At 59.5% G+C, this 23,993-nt stretch overlaps 3 protein-coding genes across 6 annotated transcripts; 1 reads left to right on the top strand and 2 right to left on the bottom strand.

Annotated features, from left to right (window-relative positions):
* Window positions 1-293: 293 nt before the first annotated feature.
* On the bottom strand, window positions 294-7,142 carry PLEKHG5 (pleckstrin homology and RhoGEF domain containing G5). Of its 3 annotated transcripts, XM_071575498.1 has the most exons (20): window positions 7,045-7,123; window positions 6,819-6,921; window positions 6,678-6,738; window positions 6,481-6,572; window positions 6,267-6,403; window positions 6,042-6,190; window positions 4,292-4,477; window positions 3,947-4,117; window positions 3,780-3,875; window positions 3,648-3,698; window positions 3,390-3,539; window positions 3,204-3,314; window positions 2,987-3,136; window positions 2,774-2,911; window positions 2,455-2,574; window positions 2,243-2,375; window positions 2,055-2,170; window positions 1,825-1,973; window positions 963-1,751; window positions 294-855 (listed from the first exon to the last, which is right to left on the bottom strand). In XM_071575498.1, exons 1-20 carry the CDS (start codon window positions 7,085-7,087, stop codon window positions 846-848), a joined length of 2,955 nt encoding a protein of 984 aa, XP_071431599.1. In that variant the 5' UTR covers window positions 7,088-7,123; the 3' UTR covers window positions 294-845. The 3 variants fall into 3 exon arrangements, with proteins under 3 accessions (XP_071431599.1, XP_071431600.1, XP_071431601.1); XM_071575499.1 differs by having other exon boundaries at window positions 1,825-2,170; window positions 7,045-7,142; XM_071575500.1 differs by lacking the exons at window positions 6,042-6,190; window positions 6,267-6,403; window positions 6,481-6,572; ... (1 more) ...; window positions 6,819-6,921; window positions 7,045-7,123 and adding an exon at window positions 4,678-4,914.
* A 6,464-nt stretch (window positions 7,143-13,606) lies between these two features.
* On the bottom strand, window positions 13,607-20,210 carry NOL9 (nucleolar protein 9). 2 transcript variants are annotated; one of them, XM_071575492.1, is made up of 12 exons: window positions 20,184-20,210; window positions 19,098-19,320; window positions 18,837-18,964; window positions 18,606-18,744; window positions 18,293-18,389; window positions 18,033-18,130; window positions 17,119-17,280; window positions 16,675-16,960; window positions 16,480-16,591; window positions 15,940-16,117; window positions 15,378-15,511; window positions 13,607-13,941 (listed from the first exon to the last, which is right to left on the bottom strand). In XM_071575492.1, the coding sequence occupies exons 1-12, from the start codon at window positions 20,193-20,195 to the stop codon at window positions 13,816-13,818; spliced, it is 1,695 nt and encodes a 564-aa protein (XP_071431593.1). In that variant the 5' UTR covers window positions 20,196-20,210; the 3' UTR covers window positions 13,607-13,815. The 2 variants fall into 2 exon arrangements, with proteins under 2 accessions (XP_071431593.1, XP_071431592.1); XM_071575491.1 differs by lacking the exon at window positions 20,184-20,210 and adding an exon at window positions 19,392-19,641.
* TAS1R1 (taste 1 receptor member 1) lies at window positions 19,630-23,951 on the top strand. Its single transcript, XM_071575490.1, has 6 exons — window positions 19,630-19,842; window positions 19,914-20,220; window positions 20,558-21,334; window positions 21,624-21,836; window positions 22,034-22,154; window positions 23,014-23,951. Exons 1-6 carry the CDS (start codon window positions 19,688-19,690, stop codon window positions 23,937-23,939), a joined length of 2,499 nt encoding a protein of 832 aa, XP_071431591.1. The 5' UTR covers window positions 19,630-19,687; the 3' UTR covers window positions 23,940-23,951.
* Window positions 23,952-23,993: the final 42 nt, after the last annotated feature.

The following is a 23,993-nucleotide window of genomic DNA, read 5'->3' as shown; positions in this document are numbered from 1 at the left end:
CTTGCTGCAGGCCGCCCAGCCACCACCCTCCGTCACCCGCTGGCATGGACCCACGCTGGTGGGGACTGGTGAAGGGATGCAGGGTGTGCAGAGAGCAGCGATGACCCCCATCCCAGGGCTCCATCCCCACCCTGAGTCCCAGAACGGGAGGGTGAAACTGGTTCCAGTCCCCTCATTGCCTGCCCCTGTGGGGCTCCCTCAGTTGTGCCTTGCCTATCCTGGTGTTGCCCAGCCGCAGGTGCTGACATGGCTGAAGTAGAGGCGAGACAGACACAAGTGTGCACCAGCTGGGTTTATTGCTCAGCTGGGACGTGGAGTGCAGCCTGGCATGGGGATGCTCCCACCACAGCTTCCACACTCTAGCCCCGGGCACTGCCACCTACTGCCACCACACAGGGCAAACCCAGGCCAGTCCCACACCATCCCCTCCTGCCACCAGCCCCAGCCTCCTTCCTGCACCACCTGCACCACCATGCCACTGGCACAGTGTCCTTCTCAGCATCTTCCCCACTCCCCATTGACAACATTATCAGCCCTTCCTTGCCCACAGGAGCTGCCCCACAGCCCCTGCAGCCCCCCACGGCCCCAGGGCCCCCTGCTCAACAAGTCTTGTCACTGTGGACAAGGGTCCAGCACAAGCCATGCGCCATGTGCCATGTCCAGCCCTGCACTGCCATGTCCAGGGCACATCCTTGCCAAGGGGACTAGTCTGCATCCTCATCCATGTCCCCACCAGCGTAGCATTCCAGTGCTTGCTCTGTCTGGCCCTGGCATTATGCTACGGTTAGAAGCAGGAGCAGCTCCTTGGTGCATCCACGTGTCTGGCCTTTCCATGCCAGCGGCTCTCAGACCTCCCTGCAAGACACAGAGTGGGGAGAGATGTGCTCAGCACTGGGACCTGGCCCCAGAGGAGCCCCTGGGAGGGCGAGGGCATGCCCTGGGAGCAGGCAGCACATGCTTACGAGGCCGTCAGCGTGGAGTTGAGCAGCAGCGTGGTCCTGATCCGGTACAGCTGCGCCAGCGTAAGCTTGCGGTGCTGTGCCGACTGTGGGTCCGAGAGGGTCCGGCGGGCAGGATATGGGGAGTCACGCCTGGGCTCCCGTGGGAGGGAGGCTGAGCTCTGAACTGGCTCCTCAGGCTCTGAGAGCTCAGATGTGGAGCTGCCACTGCTACTGGGGGCAGCCAGGGTTGTGGGGGCTTGGCTAGTCCGAGGGGAGCCAACAGAGAGGTCAGAGAGGCTGCGACTCTGGCTTAAGGGGCCTGGGGAAGTGGGGGACAGGAGTTGTGGCAGGCTGGCCTCTGACTTGGACTTGAGCACCCTGGCTGGGCAGGGCAGGAGCTGCACAGGAATCCGGCGGCGCAGCCGGGGTGAGGGGGGCCGTGGAGCTGGGGGGGCCGAGCAAGGCTCCCGCCCCTCCTCAGCCACCCCATCTGGCTGCTGGCTGAAGTCCCGCAGTGAGGCAGGCGAGAGCGTGCCGTAGGCGCTGTCAATGGAAGACGACCGGCAGCCGCCGGCTGGGGAGGTCACACCATGGGGCAGGGGCACAGGCAGGGCGCCTGCAGGCAGCTCCTGGGTGGGAGTCTCGGTGGAGGTGTCAGCAGAGGTGCCAGTGCCAGTGGAGGTGCTGGTGCCAACGGAGGAGCTGTCTGAGGTCGATCTGAAAGGCCCCGTGTCCCAGTCCGGGGAGGAGAGCTCATCACCGCCGTCTGCTGCTACCGTGGCAAGCGTCTCGGTGGAACCGTCAGAGGGGCTGCGGGGGCAGGATGGTGAGGAGGGGGCTGTGCCCTGCCAGGGGAGTGCAGGGCCCCCCTCCCGCTTCCTACCACTGCTGCGAGTCTGGGCTGGCGCTGCTGTGACGCAGGATAGTAGGTGAACTGGCAGCTGAGGTGCCGCTTTCACCGTCCTCCTCCTCCTCCTCCTCCTCCTCCTCCTCTTCCATGCACCGCCGCTGCCGCAGCTGCTGCAGCAGATTCTGGGAAGGGGGAGGCATCAGCGAGGACCAGGATTTGCAGGGGGCACCTGCCAGTCCCCCACACAACCCCCTGTCCCTCACCTGGGCGTTGCGCACTGCCTCGACCCAGCTGCGGCACAGAGACTGCCCACTGGCCTGGAAGGTGTAAGCGGCCACAGCACTCCCCAGCTCGTTCAAGTAGATGAGGAGGAAGGAACCTGTGGGCAGAGGCTGTCAGCTGTGTCAGGGCCCCCCTCCCTGCAGACCCCCTCACTCCCAGTGCTGCTCACCTGGGTCTCTGAGCTCCCGGCAGATAACCTTGTCCACCAGCAAGGGCTGCCGGACCACCTTGGTGCGCTCAGCCTTCTTGAGGGGCTTTGTGATGAGGAAGAGGTCAGTGAAGAGGAAGCAATAGACATCCATCTGGGGATGAGAGCACAGTGAGTGAGGGCAGGTGGGCAGGGGCTCTGGCTGAGGCTCTCCCACTCCCTCCAGTCCTCACCTTACTGTCTTTACCTTCCCGCATCCGCAGGCTGCCCTCGAGAAGGAGCTGCCGAGTGTCCTCCGGGGAGGTGCCAGGGATGGGGGCAGTCAGGTCCAGCCGCAGGAACTCCTTCAGCAACTGCCAGCAAACCCCAGCATCAGCATGGAGTGCAGGGGGTAAACATGGCATAGGGTGGCATGGCATGATATAACATGGGGTGGCTTGACATGAAGTGACATAGGGTGGTACAGCAATGTGGCAGAGGGTGGCACTGAGCAGTATAGTGTGGCATGGCATGACATGGCAAGGGATGGGAGCTCCACCACGCCCAGCCTACCTTGTCCACCTCATCTGTGCTGCCTTCCACCACCTCATAGGCATCGATGCGGCTGAGGATTGTGGCGAGGCGCTGCTGCTCTTGCCGCTGGCGCATGCGTGAGTTGATGTTGTTGATGAAGCGCTCCACAGAGCTGATCTGTGGCGAGGTTGGCGGTTGGATTTGAGGGGCTGGGGAGACCAACTCTATTGCCCCCCACTCCCATCCTCTTACCATGGTGGTGATGGCATCACGGGCACGTGAGTCATCTGTCTTCTTCAGCACAGACTTGAGGAGCAGTGGGTACTTGGTGAGGCGCTGGTGGGGCTTCACCAGCATGTCGCTCAGCTTCAGGCGGCTGCACTGCTCGTGCTTCTCAGCCCACTGTGGCATGCAGGTGTCAGTGCCAGTACTGCCCCTGCCCTGGCCCCAGTCCCCACCCTCTCCTTACCGTCACATAGGTGCGGAAGAGCTCATTGTCCCGCAGCAGTGCCCGCATGTACTCCATGCATCCCTCCTCCTCCATGCAGTACTGCACATAGGGCTTGAAGAGGGACCCGAACTGGGAGGCACAGGGGGGTCACCATGGGGAAAAGCATGGCACAGCCCCCCACCGTGGCATGGGTTCCCCACTCACCATCTTGAAGCCATTGAGGAAGTCAATGGGGTCAAGCAATGCCCCGGTCCGTCGAGCCTTGGCCAACACTGGGGCCATGACGCTGCGCCACAGTTCACAGTGTAGTCGGATAATCTCCCCAATGTTGCTGAAGAGTCGTTCAACATCCACCTGCAGGGTGAGGTGGGCAGTGCAGGTGGATGGTACCCACACCCTGTAGCATGGCTAGGCTGAGGAGTCATGCCCAACCCCCCAGTCCCCCAAGCCCTCTCTGCTCACCTCACAGAGCAGTCCCGATTCCTGCAGGTTCAGCAGGCAGCAGAGAAAAAGCTGTGGGGAGAGAGTGGGGAGCTGGTGGGCTGCAGTCGCAGCCCCTCACCCCAGCATGGTGCAGTGGCCACCAGCACTCACATCAGTAATGACTCTGAGCTTGCGGATGTAGGTGGCCTCGGTGTGCAGCAGCTCCCAGATGGCTTCCTGCTGGTGGCACTGCCGGCGCGACAGGGCCTGCCAAGCTGAGTGTCAGCACTGTGCCAGGGGCTGAGCAGAGACCCCCAGCCCCCAGCCCCCTGCCCTACCTCTGCGCCCTGGATGATCTGCTGCCAGCTGTCTTCCAGTGCCAGTCCAGCCTCGTCCCCATCCTCCTCCCAGGAGTCGCGGTCAAAGCAGAGCTGGGGTGGCAGCTTGGGCAGCCCGAAGGTGCCGTAGGCATGCAGCCTGTTCACCAGCTGCTCCAGCTTCTCAGTCTCCTGGCCAAAAGCAGGGGGCAGAGTGGCTGGGCAGAAGCTGGTGGGCATGTGCCACAGACCCTCTTGCTCTGCCTGTGAGACTGGGAGGCTCAAGCTCCAGTGTCACCCACACCAGCTCCCCAACATAGCTGCAGGCAGTTCCCATGCCCCTCACCATGACTGCGTCCGACCTACCCGCCCAAAGGAGCCCACGCTGGTGCCAGAGCCGAAGAAACCACTGAAGCGGCTGGCAGCACGATTCTTCCAGGTGTCAGTGCCATTGGTGGGCAGGGAGCTGCCGATGTGTGGGGCCAGCTCAGGACTGGGAATGCTGGTGTCCCCCAGGAATTCTGTCATGTTCTTCCTCCGCCGGCCCAGAGCCTGCAGCGGAGACAGTTGGTGCCCCTGGGGTCAGCGCCCAGCATCATGGCCATGGTAGTGGGCTGGGGACAGCAGCGTGGCACAGCTGATGCTCCAGCAGAGCTGACCTCGAGCACCGTGGGACAGACAGACACCCAGATGGCAGACCCCGGCAGTGGGGTCCCCCAGCCACGCTCCCCTGCCCGCACTGACCTGCCTACCTGCATCCCGGGGGTGCAGGGCCCCGGGGGTGCAGGACCCCGGGTGCTGCCTGGCTGGGCCCGGCCGGCCATGAGCAAGCGGCCCCAGCAGCGCGGGGGCTCAGGGCATCCCGAGGGGCGCAGACCCGGCCAAGCTGCCCGTTCAGCCGCGCTCCCGGACGGCAGAGCCGGGGCCGGGCAGGCTGTGGCCGGGCTCCTCCGAAACAAAAGGAGGTGGGGCCAGTGCCGAAAACCTAATTTCCCTCTTCGGCAGATAAGCTACCAGAGCTGAACAATTCACCGGCAGAGATCAAAGCCCCCCAGCTGGTCGCGAGAGTTGGGTCACGGCCAAGTGGCTCCCGCCTCTCCAGGCACTGCTGCCCAGGCAGCTCCCCGAGTATCCGTGGGCTGTGCTGGAACGTGGCCACTGCCATCCCCTCACTGTGGCACAAAGGGCAGAAGGGCCGGGACTCCCTGCCTGCCACCGAGCCCTGGGAAGGGGTACAGTGCTGCCATCACCACCAGCACAGTCCCACACCCTGCCACGTCCCCGGACTCAGGCAGGAAGGGCCACCACAGGCACTGTCCCCCTTACTCACTGTGCTGCCATGTCCCCAGGAGCCGCTGCCAGCCCTATTGCCCTGATGCAGTTTGGCATCCACCTGTCCCCAGGAAGGTGGTCGGGACTGAGACCCATGCAGGGGTGAATGGTTGCCCATTGGCCCCCTTGCTCTGCCATGGCTGTGTCGGTCCCGCAGCCAGGCATCATAGTGCTGGACACGGGTGGCCACCAGCCCTGGCCACGCAGCCAGCTTGCCAGCCTCAGGGGCTGCTGGCACAGGAGTGAGCACTGTGTTTCCCTGACCAGAGCTGCTCTCCACGGGCCTGACACTCTGCTCCCACAGGAGTGGTGCCAGTGCCCAGCCCGGCCCCAGGCCTTATCTGGGGACAGGGTCCACAGGGCAGGACCAAGCTGTGCTCAGCAGCTGCCAGGCACCATGGAGAGGAGGGCCAGTGGCCAAGGGTGAGTTCTGGGGCCAGGGTGAGTCCTAAGGCTGGGGTGGCACCAAGTGGCAGCCACTGCTGGGGCCCCCAGGACTCCTGTTTGCCTTAACTTTGGTGGCATCCTGTGCCTGGCACAGCCACAGGGCTGGTGCCACTGCTTGAGCTGCTATGCTACTGTGGCACAGCCAGCACAATACAGTCAGGAGAGAAAGTGGCTCTTGGGGACTCCAGCAGGATCTTCAGCCACACCCCATGAGGCTGTCAAGAAGACTTGTTGCTGGCCCATGACCCATCTTCCCAGAGAGAATGTCTTCAGGGGAATCACATGCCCTACCATCCCTTCCCCAGCTCCTCCTTCCCAGAGCTGCACTGGCACTCACCAGGGTGTTGGTGCCCTCTCGGCGTCCTGGCAGTGGCTCCAGCACTGGCCCAAGGAGTGTGACAGTGCTGGCAGGGTGCAGGGTGGGTAGGCTGGCTGACCTGGCGTCCCGCACTGCCTGCTCCACCTTCAGCTCATCCCCGGGCTTGGCTGTGGGAGCATCAGGTTGTCAGTGTCCCCAGGGAGCCCTGAAGCAGCTGAGCCTCCTGCTGGGCCCCTTCCGCACCTTTCACCCGCAGGTAGTGCCCCCCGAAACGGAACGCCTCAAACTGAAGGGACAGTGGTGTGTGGGACTGGTCCAGGTAGATGTCCACCTTGCTCAGCTCGATCGCCTTTCTCTCAAATACTGGCAGCAGCACCTCCCTGCAAGGACACAATCCCTATGTCTGTGTCTGCATCTGTCCCCACATCCCCCCTATACCTGTCCCCAGCAGACTTACCCCAGTGACTTCTTCTTCACAGCTGGCACAATCTCTGCCTCAATGTCAACGTTGAGGTCAAACTTCAGGGTGAAGCACTCCTTGCTGGGGTCCTGAGAGGAGGCAGCAGCTGCTCACCCAGGGGTCCCTCCCTCCCACCCAACAGGGCTGTGCTGCTGCCCTACCAAGTGCCTCGGGGAGAGGTGCTGTTGCCTTACGTCTGTGTGCCTGCGCCAAGCCTTCTTCTTGGGCAGCTTCAGTGCTGAGCTCCTGCGCTCCCTGCGGGCACAGGGGGAGCAGGGTGATGGGGATGCCGTGGGCTGGGGCCACACAGGGGATGTGCAGTGTCAGGGGCTCACCCTCTGCTCTCCGCTGGACCCTCCTCTTCTTCCTCCACATCTGAGGCAGGGCTGGTGCGTGGGGGGCACGAGCGCGTCGACATGTTGCGGGAGAGGATGGAGCCTGCAAATGGACGTTGAGCTGGGCTGTGACAACCTCCCCAACTCCATGCTGGCTCCCACCCCTGTGAGGCATCACTGCCATGGAGCTGTGGGAGCAGTGGTGCTGCTGCTCGGCCTGGCTCACCTTGCGGGGGCAGATCGAAGCGGATGTGGCCATCGAAGTGCATGGCGCCATGGAGGCGGCTGTCACAGAGTTCACAGAGGCTGAGTGGGCCGCTGCGGCTCAGCTGCCGGCACTCCACATGGTGGCATTCCTGTGAGGACATGTGTTTGTTGGGCAGGGCCTGCCCATGGCCACCAGTCTTGGCACGTTGGCAGGAGGGATGGGCAGCACCACGAGCAGCGGGGTCCCCTCTCCCATCCCCAGCTGCTGCTGGCACACCGCTCGTGAGGAAAGCAGCATGAGCAGGACACAGCCACAAGTCAGTGGGTTCTGAAGGACATGGTGATGACAGAGGGACTTCTGCACCACAGAGCCCACTCTTTGCTCCACTGCTATGAGGAGAAACCCTGGGACAGCTGCACATGCTGAGGCTTGGGCAAGGAGTTGGGGGACAGCCACCTGTGCCTGTGGCACCTACACCTTGCCAGTGGCCTGAGAGGCTGCCCTGGCACCCCACAGCCCCTTTGTGCTGACAAGAGCTGTGTCCCCATGGCAGGACAGAGGAAGCGAGCGTCTGCGACCAAACAATGCTTGAAGCCGGCGCGTTTCCTCCGATTGTGTGCGGCCGCGGCCATGGCCCCAGCCCCGCCGGGCATTCACAGCGGGTTATTTTTAAACCCCCGGCTGGGCCCCCAGCACAGTGCACAGCCTGTGACCTCTGGTCAGCACCCATCTCACTGGGGGCTCTGGCCAGCTCTGCTCCTGGGGATTGTGGTGCCACCAGCCACTGCCAGCAAGGTGTGCTGCACCACTACACACCTCCATCCCTGTGTGGGACCCCCATCACCACCCTGCATGTGGAGGGTTGCAAGGGGCTGCTGGGAGGAGCCAGCCCTGCCCAGGCTTGCCTGTAGCACACTGCACTGCTGCGGGGAGGAAGCACCCGTGCAGCTCCAGCCGCCCCCACTTCCTGCCCTCCTTCCTCCCGGTGCTGCTGAGGTCAGAGCTGACGTGCTCCCACCACCCGCGTACTCTCGGAGGGGCCACCGTCTCCCCTGCAGCAGCCACCACCACAGCACCCACCAGTGTCCTATCCCAGGCCACGAGACAGACCCAACCCCAGGCTTGTGCCCCCAGCCCTCCTTCTCTCCCACACATGCCTCCACCACTGCTGCCATTATGGCACCTGCATGCAAGAGTGTGGCCACAGCTGGTGCTCACTCAGTGGTCCCCCCTGGGATCCTTGGTGGCCACTCCACAGATATGCAGGGCTCCTCATCCACCCTTTGCCAGCAGCTCATCCCTGGGCTCATCCCTGCAGGAGGGGCCAGGCAGGAAGGTCAAACCCCTCTGCCCACCCCAGGGATCAACTCCTGATCTGAGCCCTGTCATGGTCCCTACAGACGGCAGCTTTGCTGCCCCTCAACAAGAACCTCATAAAGCAAGAAAGATCAAGATCCAGCACCCTGCCATGGAAGGATGAGCCCACAGACTGACCAGTCACCCCAAGCCCCCCTACCTCCCAGGTGCCATCAGGGGTCTCTGGTGACAGTGGCACAGTGGCCTCAGTGGGTTGCTCCTGGCAGTCCCAGCTGCACCCCTGGGCAGCCACAGCCCAGTGCCACGTGTGCCCCAGTGGCACTGGCCCTGTCACCCCAGCATGCAAACAGATCGCTGCGGCACACCCCTGGCACGCCCAGGCTGTCCTGCCTGCTACACTGGAGACACCGCCTGCAGCCCCACACAGGAACCCTTGGAACTCACTGGGAGCCAGGGTGTGGGTCTGGCCCAGCCCTGCACAGCCAGTGGGAGAGAAAGGACCCTAAATCCACCCTGGTGTCACATTAGTGAGCAGGGGTGCAGATGGACAGGAGCAGATTAGCTCCAACCATGGCACCTTGGGGAAATGATGAAACAGACGCTGTGCTGTTAAAATGACAGCCGGACTACGACACCAGCAAGGAATGACACCCAGCATGGGCTGGGGCACATGGCAGATCAGGGGCTGCCAACCAGGACAGGGGCCCTTCAGGGAGCAGCAGGTTGGGCAGAACCATCCACTGTCCCTTCTCACCCATGAGACTGACATCAGGCAGCAGCTGCCCCCACCCTGCAGGACCCACCTTGGCAGCCCTCCTCTCACCAGCACAGTTGGGGTTCTGGCAGCGCAGCACTGTCTCCTCTGCTGAGCACGGCTCGTCTGTGGAAAGAATAGGATCAGTGCCTGGGTGCCATAAGAGCCTCCTCCAGGGCCATGCCGAGGCCCTCACAACACAAACTCTAGGTTTAAGAGCTTGGCAAAGCACACAGGCTCCGCTGAGGCTGGTCCTGCCCACTCCTGCCCATCCCACAGCCCATCCAGTGCGATGAAGTCCCATGGTCAAGAGCCAGTGCTGCATCCCCGCTAGGGGAAAAGGATCCATCACCTCTTGTTCGGCGTCCCAAGGCACAGAATGAGGACACGGACCTGCCCCAGCTTCCCCAGGGCTGGCACGGCCTGGGGCTGCAGCAGGAACACTAAATCTGCTGCTGTCAGTCCCCAGCAGGGGCTTAGGAGCCACTTTAAGCTTTGACAGTTAAATCGGCCTTAGGGACAAATCCTATTTTGAAGGCATTTGTTATGTGTCGCATCTAATCGTTTAAAAATAACAGAGTCCGGGCTGCTTGCAGCAAATGAGGAGTGCAGACACCCTTTGGCAGGGCAGCCTCGCTGAGGACAGGGATGCACCACTGGGAAGCCGCCTGCTGGGAAAGGAGCTGATGCTGGGAATGAGGAGAGGCCAGGTGACACGGCTGCACCAGGTGGCACGGCTGCACCCGCCCAGCAGCAAAGGGCTTCCCCACCACGCCACTCCCCTCTCCCGCATCCTTCCTGCCAACAAAAACAGCAACCATGCCGGTCCGAGTGGGACCACAGCCAAGGCCGAGGTTAGACTCAGTCTGTGGGATAAAATGCCTTTTGAGGCAGCACTGAGAGAGCTACTGCTTCTGCCTTGGAGAGGGGAAAGCAACTTGGACTGGTGCTGGTTGCTCCAGCTCCCATCTGGGAGTGAACCTAGAGCTTCCATGGCACCATGGGCACTGCTGGATGATGGCTCAGTAGCAGCCAGGCAGGGCTGGGCCCGTGGCTCCCTGGTAGCCGGGCTGGTAGCTGGGCTGGTAGCTGGGCTGGTAGCCGGGCCGGGCTCTGCCCCCGCGGCCGGAGCACAATGAGGGCTCTGTCCGCTCGGCCGCCCCTCAGTGCTGGGCAGGCCCCTCGCCCCCTGCCGCTGCTGTTTCACTTGACCTATCGGGAATAATAACGGAAGCAAATAAGAAATTCTTTCATGCACCCAAGGGAAAGTTTTCCAAACTCACCAAAAACCTAGAGGCCGTCCGCAGCAGCTGGCAGTGCCAGGGACCAGCCCTGTGTTGCAGCCAAAGCCGCGTGGCTGTTCCCAAACACTGACCCTACCCACGGGTCACACATGGACGAGGGCCTTGGGCACGCGGGCTAGGAGCTCCTCGCAGGACCCCCCAATTTCTGACAGAGGCAGGAGGGTGTCCGGGTCCCCACCAGACACTCTGGGGGCCAGAGGAGGGATCCTGTCCCCCCTCGCCCCTGGTCACCTCCTCCTCCTCCTCTGCTGCTGGTTGTGCTATCACACCCGGCGCTCCTGGTGACGGAAAATGAGTTTGAAACCGGATCATCCTTGCAGCAGAGAGCACGGCAGCAGCCAGCTGCTTCAAACGTCTGCCTGGGCCAGGGGGAGAGGTGCCCGTGGCACGAGATGGTTTCCTGAGTGCTCCTCAGCTGCACCTGCAGTATTTCCATGGCATCCCTGTGGCACCCCTGCTCCAGCAAGAGCTTATCCCAGACCCTCACCCTCATTTCCAGGGCTGGAGGCCTTGGCTGACCACAGCAGCCCACACCCCACCGGCTGCCCAAAGCTCCCCAGCCACCTACCCCCAAGTTCCTCGCTGATGTCCAGGCTGGAGCTCCAGGAAAAGCGCTCCACTGCCTCATACTCCAGGCCCGCCAGCCCAGCCGGCAAAGCTTCCAGCTCGTAGGCACCCCTCTTCCTCCAGTACAGAAACATCCTGGGGTTGCGGCCGGGGGCCCCCCAGAGCCGTGTCCAGCCCCAACGGGGCCACCAGTGGGACTAACCAGGGGAGACCGGCTCCAGCTTTAAGAGTGGGTCCCGGCCTCCGGACAAGCGGCGCATTGATGCCAGTGGCAAGAGCTGCAGAGCGGCCGAGGGTGCCGCTGGAGGCTGCCCAGCACCCGCGCGGGGGGCGCACAAAGGGCCTTTCTTCAGCCTCCTACAGACATTGCACAAATTTCACTTTCCGCCGTCTATGGAAGACATTCGGCCACGGAGACAAGACGCACTTGTGATGGAAAGAATTGGCATGAAGAGGGGGGCTGTTTGGCGGCTTTGCCATCCAGACGGCCTCTGAGGGGGCAGGAATGCGCTGCCCTGAGCCCTGGTTGCATCCCTGTACCCCTGGGCACATGGGGGCCCCCAGCCTGCACAGGGAAAGTCAGGGGTCTTAGGGGGATTTTCCTCCTGCTAAATCCAACCAAAAAAAGAAAGCACCAGATAGGGCTTTAAACCCACACAGGCAGCAAAGGATGGCACCTTTATCCTGCCCCACACAAAACTCCCTAAAATAGAGAAAACCCACAGCACTGTGCAGGATGATCAACCTGGCCAAGATCATCCCAGCCCACAGACTCATCATAGCATGGCCTCCCCAGAGTTTCCTGATTCCGTGCACCCTTTGCCAGAAATTTCAACACAAATTGCTGCTGCAAAGGTAGCAGATGCCAACTTACTGCAAAATGAATCCTGATTTATTTAGTGCATCCTTGATACTGGAAGTACTATCACTGATTTCCCACTAGTCACAGAACCCAGTGGCCCCAACTCACGAATGGGATGCTTTACTGAGGCTTATGCTCCAAAGCCCCTGATCAGCTCATTGCTCCTCTCCATCTCAGGGACCACCAAGACCCAGTGAGGAGGTTCCTTTTCCCAGAGCTGCTACATCCAATTCTGGGCCCTGGCAGCCTGAATCCCCTGGAAACACCCCAAAACAGACACTTGCAGCTTGGCACATTGGGGTTACTCACTTACCCCCGACTCTGAGGAACGGAGCCAGTGCAGGGTCCATCACCCACAGCTGAGCAAGGGGGATGTTGGGGGCCAGTCACAGCACTGAGAGTGATGCTCAGCTACGGAGGGTTTCAGTGCTGGGCATTTCTCATATGCCCTTTGCCTGTCTTGCTTTTCCCAAAGCCTTTTCCACCTCCTCTTCTGTGACTTTAACTCTGCTCTCACCCTGCTTGGGATGTTCTCCCTGGCTGCATCACAGCCCCTTTATTTATTTTAGCCACTGTTCAGGCCACAGTGCCAGCCAAGTCCTTCCTTTGCTGCCAGACCCAGCCAGATGGGGATAATTAGGCCTGGATTAAGTTTAACTCTTTAAAAGGCAGCAACACTACACAGCCCCTCACAGCTCCCCTCCAGCTCCATCCCCTTCACACCACTCATCCCAGTCTATTTGTTTACAGCTGCTCATTTCTGGAGTTCTAGCAAATCTCTTTGCAACCCAGATAAAAGCGGTTTCGCAGATTAGTCCCACCCAGAGCAGCCACCAGCCAAAAAGCTCTGGTCCAAAGTGACATGCCACATCCCTCCTTTCTCTGCAGGAGACCTGGTCTGTGGGACTGGGGGGCTGTAGATGCTGGGGCTGGATCATTCCCTAGTCTAGACTGGGGCAGAACTGCACCTCACTCGCAGGAGCAGGTCAGAACCCAGGTTACTTTCGGAGCCATGCATCCAGTAAACACCTGAAGTGCTGATATTACCCATTCAGAAGCCATTTTCCAAAAATGTGCTCAACTTGACCTGAGATGCTCACTCACCTCAGTGTGACTCCCACCACCCCCAGCTTTCCTCAGGAGCAAATTGATGATTGACAAAGGGCTGGGAAGGAAAAATAAAGTTCCTCTTATGTCCCAGTAGGGTAGAGCAGGTGGGGGTCAGGCAAGGCCATGGGCCCCAGTGCTTCACATGGATGAGTTCCTCCCCAATCCCATCCTGTTTTCAGCCTTTATCCAGAGAATAGTCTGTTAGAGCTGGGGACACAGTGAAGCCAGCTTGACCTGTTCCCAGACCACACTCAGGGTGCTGAGCTCACACCACAGCACTGCCAGGCCTGGGAAAGGCAGGAGGCAGCAGTGCCCCAGCACAAAGCCAGTGGGGCTGTGATGGTGCAGGGCTGAACAGCTCCATCTTCACCATTCAGGGGGAAAGGGATTGCCCGATATGCTCCTTCCTTCCCCCCCACTCCTCCACCAGTGGGGCAACAAGAGCTTTGGGCCAGCCACAGTGCCAGAAGAATCCCAGCACAAGCCCTTTGCCAAACCGCATGACCCTGAAGTTCTGCTTAGGCCACTGCAGATGGTTCTGACAGCCAGAGCCTCCCAGGGCCAGCAAGGCAACCAAAACAACTCCTGGTCCAAGGCAGAGCGTGTGTGGAATAGCAGCTGCCCCCTGTTGTGTCACCCACATCCAAGTTTAGAATCCAAACCAACTCAAGGCTTTCCATAGGTATTTATTACAAAACGCTAAAATACAAATGGAACATACAAAACATTATTAAAGCCAAGCCTGCTGTGGGCATCTCCCTGGCCACCTGTCCAGGGACACTGGCCCAGGGCCTCTGCAGCACCCAGGGCTCATGACCACACCTGGCTCCCTTCAGTTCCACACAAACAACCCTTGGCCTGAGGGCCCCAAGGATTCAGGTGAAATCACAGTCAAAGGCAAACTCCTTCTTCTTGAAATGCTTTTTCCTCAGCTTCCCAGAGCCCAGAATGCTGTAGTTGTAATCAGATGTGACGTATGGTATCTCTCCCTCAATTCCTTGCTGGAAAACAGAAAAATAAACCCAGAAACAACTTTGTAGCTTCAGCAGAGGGGGAAGCACTTCTGTGGGGTGATAGCCCTGATAACTTCTTGATGTTTTGAGGGGAACACCTCAGCCCCTGGAGGGGTGCTCCCAGGAACCACTGTCAGGGGACAAAGAGACTCCAGTGGGTCCCTGGGAAGTGCTCAAGTCATATTGATGGGATTATGGAAGAATGGAATGTTATGGAAATGACATGGCCCTTCTTCACCACACCCTATGGAGACCCAGGGAGCCGACCCTCAGGCATCTGTCTATCACCCACAAAATAAAAACTATTATTGACTATAATCACTCAACCTACCTAAAGAAAAAGGGTAAAAAAAGAGATTGGATATGAACAAAAATTGGGGAGTAAACTTCCACCATCGCTGGGAGAGAAACCTACAAGCTATCCTGTCTCCTCCCACCCCATCGGACATTGCAGGGGTGAGAAACCAATTCTTACTGTTTTCTTATGCCTTACTAATTATACTTTGCTTCAACTCACCAGGTGTTAGTGGGAAGTGGCTACAGTCTTGCTTTTGCTTTGGGTTACTGAGTATGTTTAAATGTGTTCTTAAGCTGTTGTGTTTCTGGTTAGTAGTTTTCTGTTGATTAGTTAAGTTTGTCGTGGGGGATGTACTGCTGGAGCTGCCTGTAGAATGCATTTTGTGCTGGTTTCTTGTGGGGTTTTCTGTCATCAATTAAATATCATCATGCAGCTAAATGTTATCATCAACTAAGCAACCCATATAGGCGTTGTCATATACTTTTTATATCAGGAGCTGATATTGAGAAATTTATTTTCTTGCTATTAAGTGTGGTCTCATAAACAGTGTCAAAGACCTGTCCAAACAGTGTGCTGTCCAGTAGTGTCTCTTTAGGTGAGATGCAGAGAGGCTGATCTGGGTTATAAAGCTTTGATGCTCTGAGGACACTTACAGCTAATATCTTGATAAAGGAAGTTCCCTCTGGCTAAAGTGTCGTCCTCACAAGAGTGCTGATGACTCGCCCAATCTGTGCTCTTTTAAGTGGTAGGCAGGCAGTATTGGGTTTACATGACTTCAATATTCTGAGGGCAAGTATAGCTAATAACTTTATATTAATACAGGTGGGACAAGAAATCTTTGCATTTCTGACCCTCCTTTTCACATGACAACTTTCCTCCCCAGGCTGACAGAGCTGGTGGTAAGTAAGAACACAGTGATCACCAAACCCCACTCTGGCATCTGAAACACGAATGGAACGTTCTGTTCTCCAGAGGTTTCTATGCTTAAGGACAATCTCCTAGAGAGATAACCATCTGCAGATGCCCAGGCATCTCCCTGCATGCATCCGCCTCAGGAATAAGAAACTGGAAAAGCTGCCAGGCAGCTGAAGCTCAGCCAGCTCCCATCCCTCCCATGGACTCCTACCTGGCCCACAAGCACGCAGTTAGGGATCGCGATGTTCCCAAGGAGCAGACAATTCACTAGTCTCAGGTTCTCTGGAGGCACCGGCGTCAGGATGTGGTAAAGCTTCTTCTCCATATCAACCCCTCGGACAATCCCTGAAAAAAATGACACACACAGAGCTTGGTAATGAGGAATCCCTGCTCATAGGCACATCCCTACAGACCCCTGAGCACCAAACTCCAGGTCTGAACTGGAACATTAAATTGAGTTGTAGAGGGAAACTTAAGACAACTACAAAAATTTTACATAAGCCATATGCAATCTGGTTTTGCAAATGTGAACCCAGAAAGTGAGTCAACTGTGAAGTTCTGAGAGAAGCTCAGTGACATTCCCCACAGCTGTTACCACACCTTAACCAAAGCCAAAAGACTTACAGCACAGCTTTTAACAGCAGAGAACACACCACTACTCCTGTATCTCATCACACTTCTTTCGCTGTTTTAGGGAGAGTAGGCAATTCTGTCACTCTGTGACCTGACTGCCAAAACACAGCAGGTCAAAGTACAGTGCCAGGTGTGCTCACCGAAGCCCAGGCAGTCACAGATTGGTGTCTGTGTCAGCAGGACCGGCCCATCAGTCTGGCTCTGGACTTCATCCGGAATGCAGCAGAGCCCAACCCAGCTGGCATTCACTGCATACATGATGTTGGTGGGAGCAACATCTGTGTGAATAACTCTGAGTGCAACAGCACTGAAAGGCACCTGAGAGGGGGAAAAGAGGAAAGGAAACTGCCATCAGCTGCACAACTGAGCTTGAATTCAAAGGTAAGACCCTGCTGAGAACACAGGCCCTGCATGCTCCCACCGCACACCCCCAGGCAGGGCACATCCAGGAGCTTCTGCACAGACAGAACACACATATATGCCATCTGCACACATGTGCCACACCACCACCTTGACAGAAGCTTCACTTCCACACACCCTGAATAGAGTTATTATCTCTTTACAGATTACAGAGTATTTATCCCTCTTCTGAGGAACACCTGCAGTAGGAGCAGAACTGCCCATCACTGTGAACCAGACTCTCTGCACCACCCCAAAGCCTTGCCAAAAGGCTCCTTTACCTGATATGGCACCAGGCTGTGCAGCGGGAGCACTGCCCCGATGTCTGGGTACTGCAGGTGCCCCAGGTATCCCAGGATGGACATGTCACGCAGGACGCCGCTGTGCACTCGCCTGCAAGAACAGCCCTGAGTCAAGAACAGTGTGTGGTTTTGTTCAGCCCATGGACCCCACCCAGGACTCAACATTATACTTACGCTTCACCTGCCACCCCAGCCCGAGGGAATTCCGGATGGACATACAACAGCTTGTACTGTGGAGCTGACACATCCTCCCCTTCGAAGCACTTCCAGCTCTCTGTAGCACTGACATCCAACTGCTTGCACTTGGGCTGCTGCTTGCCCTTGGTGTGCAGCCCAGCGCTGAGGTGTAGGTACTCAGGGGTGAGCGCGGGCATTGCCTTCCAGTCACACATGTCCATCTGAACAACATGGCTGGGCGACAGCAGACGGATGATATCGATGAGCAGCAGCAGCCCCTCGCCTTCAGGAGCACAGAGAATACATGATTGCTGCTGCTACTCCAATAGGTCAGATGCCAGCTCTAACTCTGCGCAGGTGTGCTGATAGTTCTGGTTCACTGCATTACTGCACTGCCACCTCCCTCCCACATCTCTCAAGAGAAGAACTGATACTGCTTACCTTTCACCCAGCCCATGGTGTTAATGACTAGAGGCACTTCCTTCTTGTAGCAGCTGAACACGTACTTCACAACGTCGAGATACCTCTCCGTGTCCTGCTCACAGCTGGTCTGGCCGTAATACACCATCTTACGGGGTATCTGCTGGTGAGTGAAGGGGGGACCTGGCAAAGAGCATCAAACATCTCATGCCTTCCCCAAATCAACCCAAAACACTCCCATCCCTATAACACCCACACGCCATCCCTCCTGAAAATAACCTGTCCTCTTCCTACCTGCCAACAGTCCTTCTAGCACAGCCTGCACTTAAGGGGAAACGCATCTATCACTTGCAAGTCTCTGGGGCTGGCAGTCCTGTTTGTTTTGGCTTCTTTTTGAGTTTGTTTCTTTGCTTGAAATCACTGGTTACACACTTGCAAATCTTTAAACAACAGTCTATGACAAGCTGCTCAAAGAGCACACCAGTCTTTTCAGACAGCCACCCGAATCCAGAAGACCACAAACACCAGCAGTTTCCTGAGTTCTGGTTTCTTCACACTCATTACAACAGCCCCAAACCTGTGCGGATTCACCTTGAACTTTTCAAGTTAGTTTCATCCATGAATACAGATATTCCCAAAGAGACCTTTGAAATGTGAAAGGCCAAACACTCCCATTGATGTGCCTCACCCTGTTCTACCAGCTGTAAACAACATCATCTCTCTTTAAATAAGACAAAACGGCAGAACAGTGCCTTGTTACTTAGGGACCTTAGATGTCCCCACAAGAAAAATCAAACGGCCCTCAGTGTAGTCTCTCTAGGAACCTCTGACATCTGTGGCAGCAGCTTCCCCTCAAGCAGCCTCTGCCCAGAACACCCTGTTCATTTCGGGAACGGAACAGGTCTCTGGTAACCGCAGAGCAGCGGAACACATACCCAGCACGGGCTCCGTGACGCTGCTCAGGGACACGCACCCGGGCGGCGTGAATTCCGGCTGGCCGATGTCACATTCCATGTACTCGACTGCGGGAAGGCTGCAGGGAGAGATCACACGAACGTGTTCACCGCTTTGTATTTAAAAGCTATCCACCTTCCAGGCCTGACAGCTCTTCTGAGAGTGCTGTCAGACACATTTTTTCTTTCTTCTCCTAATCCCATGCAGCACTTAAAAGCTTGCAGACCATGGAAAGACTCACCGATTCAGTAACAGGTTAATCAAGTATCTGTTGAATGTTGATTTTCCAGTGTTTTTTGTGCCACACACCAGCACCACAGGGACACCTTCATCTTCCGCTGGAAAGACAAACACAGTGTGAACCAGACCAGTGCTGGCATCACTCTGACCCATCCCAGGCGATGCCGAGCTCAAGCCTCCCATTCTTTAGACAAAAACACAACTCTAAATCAGAGCATGCTATGCAGTGTATACTCTCTAACTCATGAAAAGCCTCATGAATTTTCTTTCTTCGGGCCACCAAGACCCTACCCTGGCCAAGCACCTGCACTCACCACAGCAGACCTGGATCAGCTCCTCCAGCGCCCCGCACACGCTCTCCGACACCAGCATCCCGCGGTCGGGGCTGCACTTCACGATGCCCACGGACGCCAGAACCGCATCCTCCGGCGTGAAGCTGGATTCCTCCTTTTTCTGGGCGAGAGGGCGAGGACTGAGCGCAGGAGGCCCCGGCGCTAAGCGCCGTCAGGGGCAGCGCAGACACCGCTCCGCCCGCGGGGCCTCACCTGGGGCTCGAAGAGCCGCGACAGCGGCGGGTGGCTCAGCAGGAACCGCGTCACCGGCGTGTCCAGGTGCTCCAGCAGCACCACGGCGCAGTCGGGCGAGAAGTGCGCCATGGCCTTCACCCGCGCCTCTGCAACGGGCGAGCGGCGCCATCACCCCGAGCCCTCAGCTCGCCCCGCAAAGCCCCGCGCACAAAATGGCCGCTCCCCGCACCGCGCCGTCCGCGAAATGGCGCCCGCCCGCCCGCCCCGTCCCGCACTCACGGCGGCGGACGCGGTGCGCGCGCATGGCGGCGCGGGCGGCCGCGCGCAGCTGGCGGAGCGCGGCGGGCGGGCGCGCGCCGGGCAGCGCCTCCAGCGTGAGCGCGCAGTGCGTGGCCGGCGAGAAGACCGGGAGCCCCGGGTGGTGCGAGGCCATGGCGAAGCCCAGCAGGCGGACGGCGCCGTACAGGCAGCGCAGGCGGCACTTGCCGGTGAAGGTCAGCGCCTGCGGACACAGAGCGCGCCGTCAGGCGGTGCGGGGCGCGGCGGGGCCGGCGCGGCGCGGGCGATGCTCACCTGCCGCGGCGCCAGCAGCAGCACGGCCGTGCCCTCCGCAGCCTCCACGGCCGCCAGCCCCGGCTGGGCCGGCGGCACCATCCCAGCGCGGGCGAAGGAGGCGGCGAACTCTCGCCAGGCCGCCTCGGCCCGGCCCCCGCGGGCCGCGCTGCGGGCCAGGGCCAGGGCCCGGCGGGGGCGGCTGCGCCGCGCGGGCATGACCGCTGAGCCTCCTCCGCCTCCCGGGGCCGCCCCTCGAGCGGCCCCGCCCGCCGCCCCGTTAAGAGCCGCCCGGCGCCGCCGTGGCCCGCCCCGCCATGCCGCCCACCCTGCTCCGCCTCCGGCTCTGCCTCTGCGCGGCCGCCGCCGCCGCCCTCACCCTGCGCGGCGATCACCGCCTGGCCGGGCTGTTCCCGCTGCACAGCGCCCGGCCCCGCAACGCCGCCCGCCCGCTGCTGCGCGGCTGCGAGGGGTGAGTGCCCGCGCCGCTCGCTCCCCGCAGCCGACCTCTGTCCTCCCCACTAACCACTCTCGGTTCCACAGCGCTGTCGCCTTCAAGAGCCACGGCTATTGCCTGGCACAGGCTCTGCGCTTCACCGTGGAGGAGATCAACAACTCCAGCACGCTGCTCCCGAATGTTACTCTGGGCTATGACATCCACGACACCTGCTCCGAGCCCACCAACCTCCACGCCACCCTGCGTGCCCTTGCCCACAAAGGTGGGCAGGATGTCCAGGTGCTCCCCACGTTCCAACACTATGAGCCCCAGGCTGTTGCCGTCATCGGCCCAGACAGCACCCAGCTGGCCCTCACCACAGCTGCCATCCTCAGTGTCTTCCTCGTACCAGAGGTAAGCGCAGCTCCCACAGCTGATGAAGAATCGGGATCCTGAGCAGTGAGGGTTTGAGAAAGGGTGGACTCGGAGCTGAGAAGGCTGGTAGAGTTGGAAATGCAGCCCCTCTGTGTGTGCTGGCTCAGGTTCCTTCCCAGACCCTGTCTGTGGGCAGGCAGGAATCATGCTTGGCTCACCATCCATCACAGTGTTCTCCCACCACAGCACACTCTGTGCTGTCTCCACTGCTTGCCCAGCTCTGAGTCTCCCCAGGACAGGCTGCGTGTGCCATTAGCTCTCAGGGATGCTGTTGCCTGGGGCAGTGCATCCTCCTTTCTCCTGGCTCACTTTGCAGATCAGCTACGAAGCCTCCGTGGAGACACTGAGCCTGAAGCGGTTGTACCCATCATTCCTGCGCACCATCCCCAGCGACAGACAGCAGGTGAAGTCCATCTTCCTGCTGCTGCAGCACTTTGGCTGGACCTGGGTGGTGCTGCTGGGCAGTGACAACACCTATGGCAGGGCTGGCGTGGATAGCCTGCACAAATTGCTGATTGCAAGTGATGTGTGCGTGGCCTACCGAGGCACCATTCCCACCAATTCTGATGCGAGCAACCCTGAACTCCACAACCTGGTTCGAATCCTCACAGATGTCAGTGTCAATGTCACTGTCATCTTCTCCAACACCAAAAGCGCCCGCCCATTCTTCGAGGTGGTGGTCCAGAAGAACATCACAGGCATGGTGTGGGTGGGCTCTGAGGACTGGTCATTGTCTCAAGCCATCTGGCAGGTGCCTGGCATCCAGACCATTGGCTCGGTGATTGGGATGACAGTTGAGAAGCCAGAGTCTGCGATGCTGGAACGCTTTGAAACGTGGAAGATGGCAGAGGAAGGCGCTGCAGCCGAGTGTGCTGGCAGTGCAGAGGCAGGTTGGGAGGCCGGGGGGAGTGCGTGGCCGGACTGCATCCCGCGCTACACCGGCTGCCGCTCGCTCACTGCTGCCCCCAACGTGTATGATGCTCAAGCCTCCTTCAACGTGTACTCGGCCGTGTATGCCGTAGCCCATGGCCTCCACAACTTTCTAGGCTGTGCCTCGGGGGCCTGCAGCAAAGGCACCATCTATCCCTGGCAGGTAAGAACAACATGAGGAAGGTTTTATCCCATTGTGCCCAGGGCTTTGCTGTCCCTGCCAAAGGGTCAGATTCCTGCTGAAGATTCACAGTCAGAGCCAGACCTGGACTCGGGACCCAACGCTACATCACTGGTTCCTCTGCTGCCATGCTCTCAGATGATGCAGATGATGGCCAGTGCAGATGACGGAAGGGTGGAGAGTGGAGGCAGCACAGAGGAGGGGTCCTCTAGCACATATGGCAAGAGTTTCGCCATTTGAAGAGCTCTTCTCTTACTCTCTTGTTTTACAGCTCCTGCAAAAGATCAGGCAAGTAAATTTCACCCTGTACAAGAGCCGAATTTCTTTTGATGCCAGCGGGGACATTCGTAAAGGCTATGACATCATCATGTGGAACTGGAGCGGTCCAAGCTGGGCTTCCAATGTGATAGGAACCTTCCGTGTCAACCCTGACAGGCTGAGCATTGACCCAGGCAAAGTCCTGTGGCACACAAAAGATGGCCAGGTACTGTTCTACACCCAGGTCTTATCTATTGCTCACTGCTGAGCTGGCTGCATCACAATGCCAGCAGGGTTTCATCACAGCAGGGCAAAATTGAGGGTGGATAGAGGCAGTGTGGAAGCTGCCAGAGTGCTGCTGGGCCCTAGCTGTGCTGCTGCCCACCCTGCTCACCCGCCTGACCCCATCTGTGCTCCTGGCAGGCTCCCACCTCAGTGTGCTCTAAGGCCTGCCAGCCAGGGGAGATGCGGCTGCAGCAGAGCCGCCACCGGTGCTGCTTCAGCTGCGTGGCCTGTCCAGTGGGAACCTTCCTGAACAGATCGGGTCAGTATGCCCTGGAGGTTGCTCCTGTCCCCTCCTCCCCTGCCTGCACCCTGCCTTCTGCTCCCTCCTTCTGTTCCCAGCCTCTTCCCTTCTGTGGTCACTAAAGCCCCTGTGCTGACCTGAGGGTGGTGGGTCTGGTTCCCAGTTGCTCACCCATGGGTATGCAAAGCCCACACCCTGCACCTTCCGGGGAGTGCAGCGCTGCCCACAGGTGAGCCCACCTGGGCAAACAGAGCCCCTTCTCCTGTGGCCAGGGGACCGGGATGTCTGGCCTGGCAGCTGTTCCCTGCACCACATCCTCTGCCAGGAATGCCTTTGTGGTTGCCTTTGTCCCCCAGATGGCACTTGGGGCTTCCGCACCATGGTCACCAGCAACTGGCATATGGAAATGTGCCCTGCACGAACAGTCTCTTGCCTCGAAGTAACCAGCAACAGTGACAACCCCCTTCCTGGCAGCTGGTGCCTGGACAACCTCAGTGTGCTTGGGCTTACGGGGTGGGGAGGGGCAGCTCCAGGAACAGCAAGAGCGAGGTCCTGTCCTATTCCCACATTACTGCTGGATGCATGGGCCCCTTCTCACCCACAGCCCTGAACCTCATCCAGCTGAGCTCCTGTGGGCCCCACACTCCAGCCCAAGCCACAGACTTTGGGGAAGTCCACAGGGTGTAGACAGGGTCCACACTCTGGGTGTGGGGGTGTCTTTTGGGAAAAGAGCCCCCTGTGCTCCCCAAGGCCTGGGAGTGCCTGCAGGAAGGAGTGGGATGTGATAGTTGGGCAGAGCCCAGGCTGCTGTGGGCACTGCACTGTGGCAGAGCTCTTACTGAGTCCGAGGTGTGTGAGATGCCTATGTCCTCTGCAGACCCCTACAGTTGCCAGGCCTGTGGGCTGGACAAGTGGGCCCCAGTGGGGAGTGAGGCCTGTTTCAACCGCACCATCGAGTTCCTGTCCTGGTCTGAGCCCCTCTCCTGGGTACTGATGACCCTGGCTCTGCTCCTCATGCTGCTCATGGCGGCACTGGCTGTCCTCTTTGCCCTCAATGCCTCCACACCCGTGGTCAAGTCTGCGGGCGGAAAGATGTGCTTCCTCATGCTGGGGTCCCTGGCCTGTGCCTGCAGCGGCCTCTTCTGCTACTTTGGGGAGCCCACGCGGCTGGTGTGCCTGCTGCGGCTGCCACTCTTCGCCATCAGCTTCACCGTGTTCCTCTCATGCGTGGCGATCCGCTCCTTCCAGATCCTCTGCATCTTCAAGCTGAACGCGCGCTGCCCGGCGCTCTACGAGCTCTGGCTGCGGCGCCAGGGGCCGGTGCTGTTCGTGGCAGCCAGCACGGCAGCTCAGGCCATGCTGTGCCTGGTCGCCGAGGTCACCGGCCCCTCGGTGCCGCTCCGGGACTACAGCGCGCGGCCCGACCGGGTGGTGCTGGAGTGCGCCTCGAGCGCCGCGGCCGGGGCCGCCATCGCCTACACGGTGCTGCTCAGCGTGGGCTGCTTCGCGCTCAGCTACGCGGGCACGGACCTGCCCGCTGCCTACAATGAGGCCAAGAGCCTGACGGTGAGCCTGCTGCTGCACCTGGGCTGTTCGGCCGTCCTGCTCTGCTCGCAGGGCGCGCTGCGCGGCCGCGCCGAGGCGGCGGCGAGAGTGCTCAGCGCGCTGGGCACGCTCGGGGCTCTGCTAGGCGGGTACTTCGTGCCGCGGGCCTTCGTCATCCTGCTGCGGCCGCAGCAAAACACGACCGAGCACTTCCAGATGGCCATACAGGCGTACACGCGCCGCAAGGCCGCCGCCTGAGCTGCGGGCACCGACCCAGAGCCGCGGAGCTCCACCCGCACAGCGCCTGCCCCG

This window comes from Pithys albifrons, chromosome 22 (genome assembly GCF_047495875.1).
Source record: "Pithys albifrons albifrons isolate INPA30051 chromosome 22, PitAlb_v1, whole genome shotgun sequence".
Taxonomy (NCBI): Eukaryota; Metazoa; Chordata; class Aves; order Passeriformes; family Thamnophilidae; genus Pithys; species Pithys albifrons.
The sequence above is the reverse complement of the archived record's forward strand: the minus strand, read 5'-3'. Positions and strand labels throughout refer to the sequence as shown.

Bases quoted from the DNA above. Each gene is read 5' to 3' on its own strand.
- PLEKHG5 (XM_071575499.1), bottom strand. From the start codon at position 7,087: ATGCACTTCGATGGCCACATCCGCTTCGATCTGCCCCCGCAAG. The intron at 6,404-6,480 runs GTAAGTCTGCTG...GTGTCCTTGCAG, and splicing joins GTGAAGAAGAAGTCACTGGG to GGAGGTGCTGCTGCCAGTAT. The intron at 3,315-3,389 runs GTGAGTGGGGAA...TGTGCCTCCCAG, and splicing joins TCCTCAATGGCTTCAAGATG to TTCGGGTCCCTCTTCAAGCC.
- NOL9 (XM_071575491.1), bottom strand. From the start codon at position 19,589: ATGCCCGCGCGGCGCAGCCGCCCCCGCCGGGCCCTGGCCCTGGCCCGC. The intron at 16,961-17,118 runs GTAAGCAGTATC...GTGCTCCTGAAG, and splicing joins CACCATGGGCTGGGTGAAAG to GCGAGGGGCTGCTGCTGCTC. The intron at 13,942-15,377 runs GTAGGAGTCCAT...TCTGTTTTCCAG, and splicing joins ACTGCGTGCTTGTGGGCCAG to CAAGGAATTGAGGGAGAGAT.
- TAS1R1 (XM_071575490.1), top strand. From the start codon at position 19,688: ATGCCGCCCACCCTGCTCCGCCTCCGGCTCTGCCTCTGCGCGGCCGCC. The intron at 20,221-20,557 runs GTAAGCGCAGCT...CTCACTTTGCAG, and splicing joins GTGTCTTCCTCGTACCAGAG to ATCAGCTACGAAGCCTCCGT. The intron at 21,837-22,033 runs GTACTGTTCTAC...TGCTCCTGGCAG, and splicing joins GGCACACAAAAGATGGCCAG to GCTCCCACCTCAGTGTGCTC.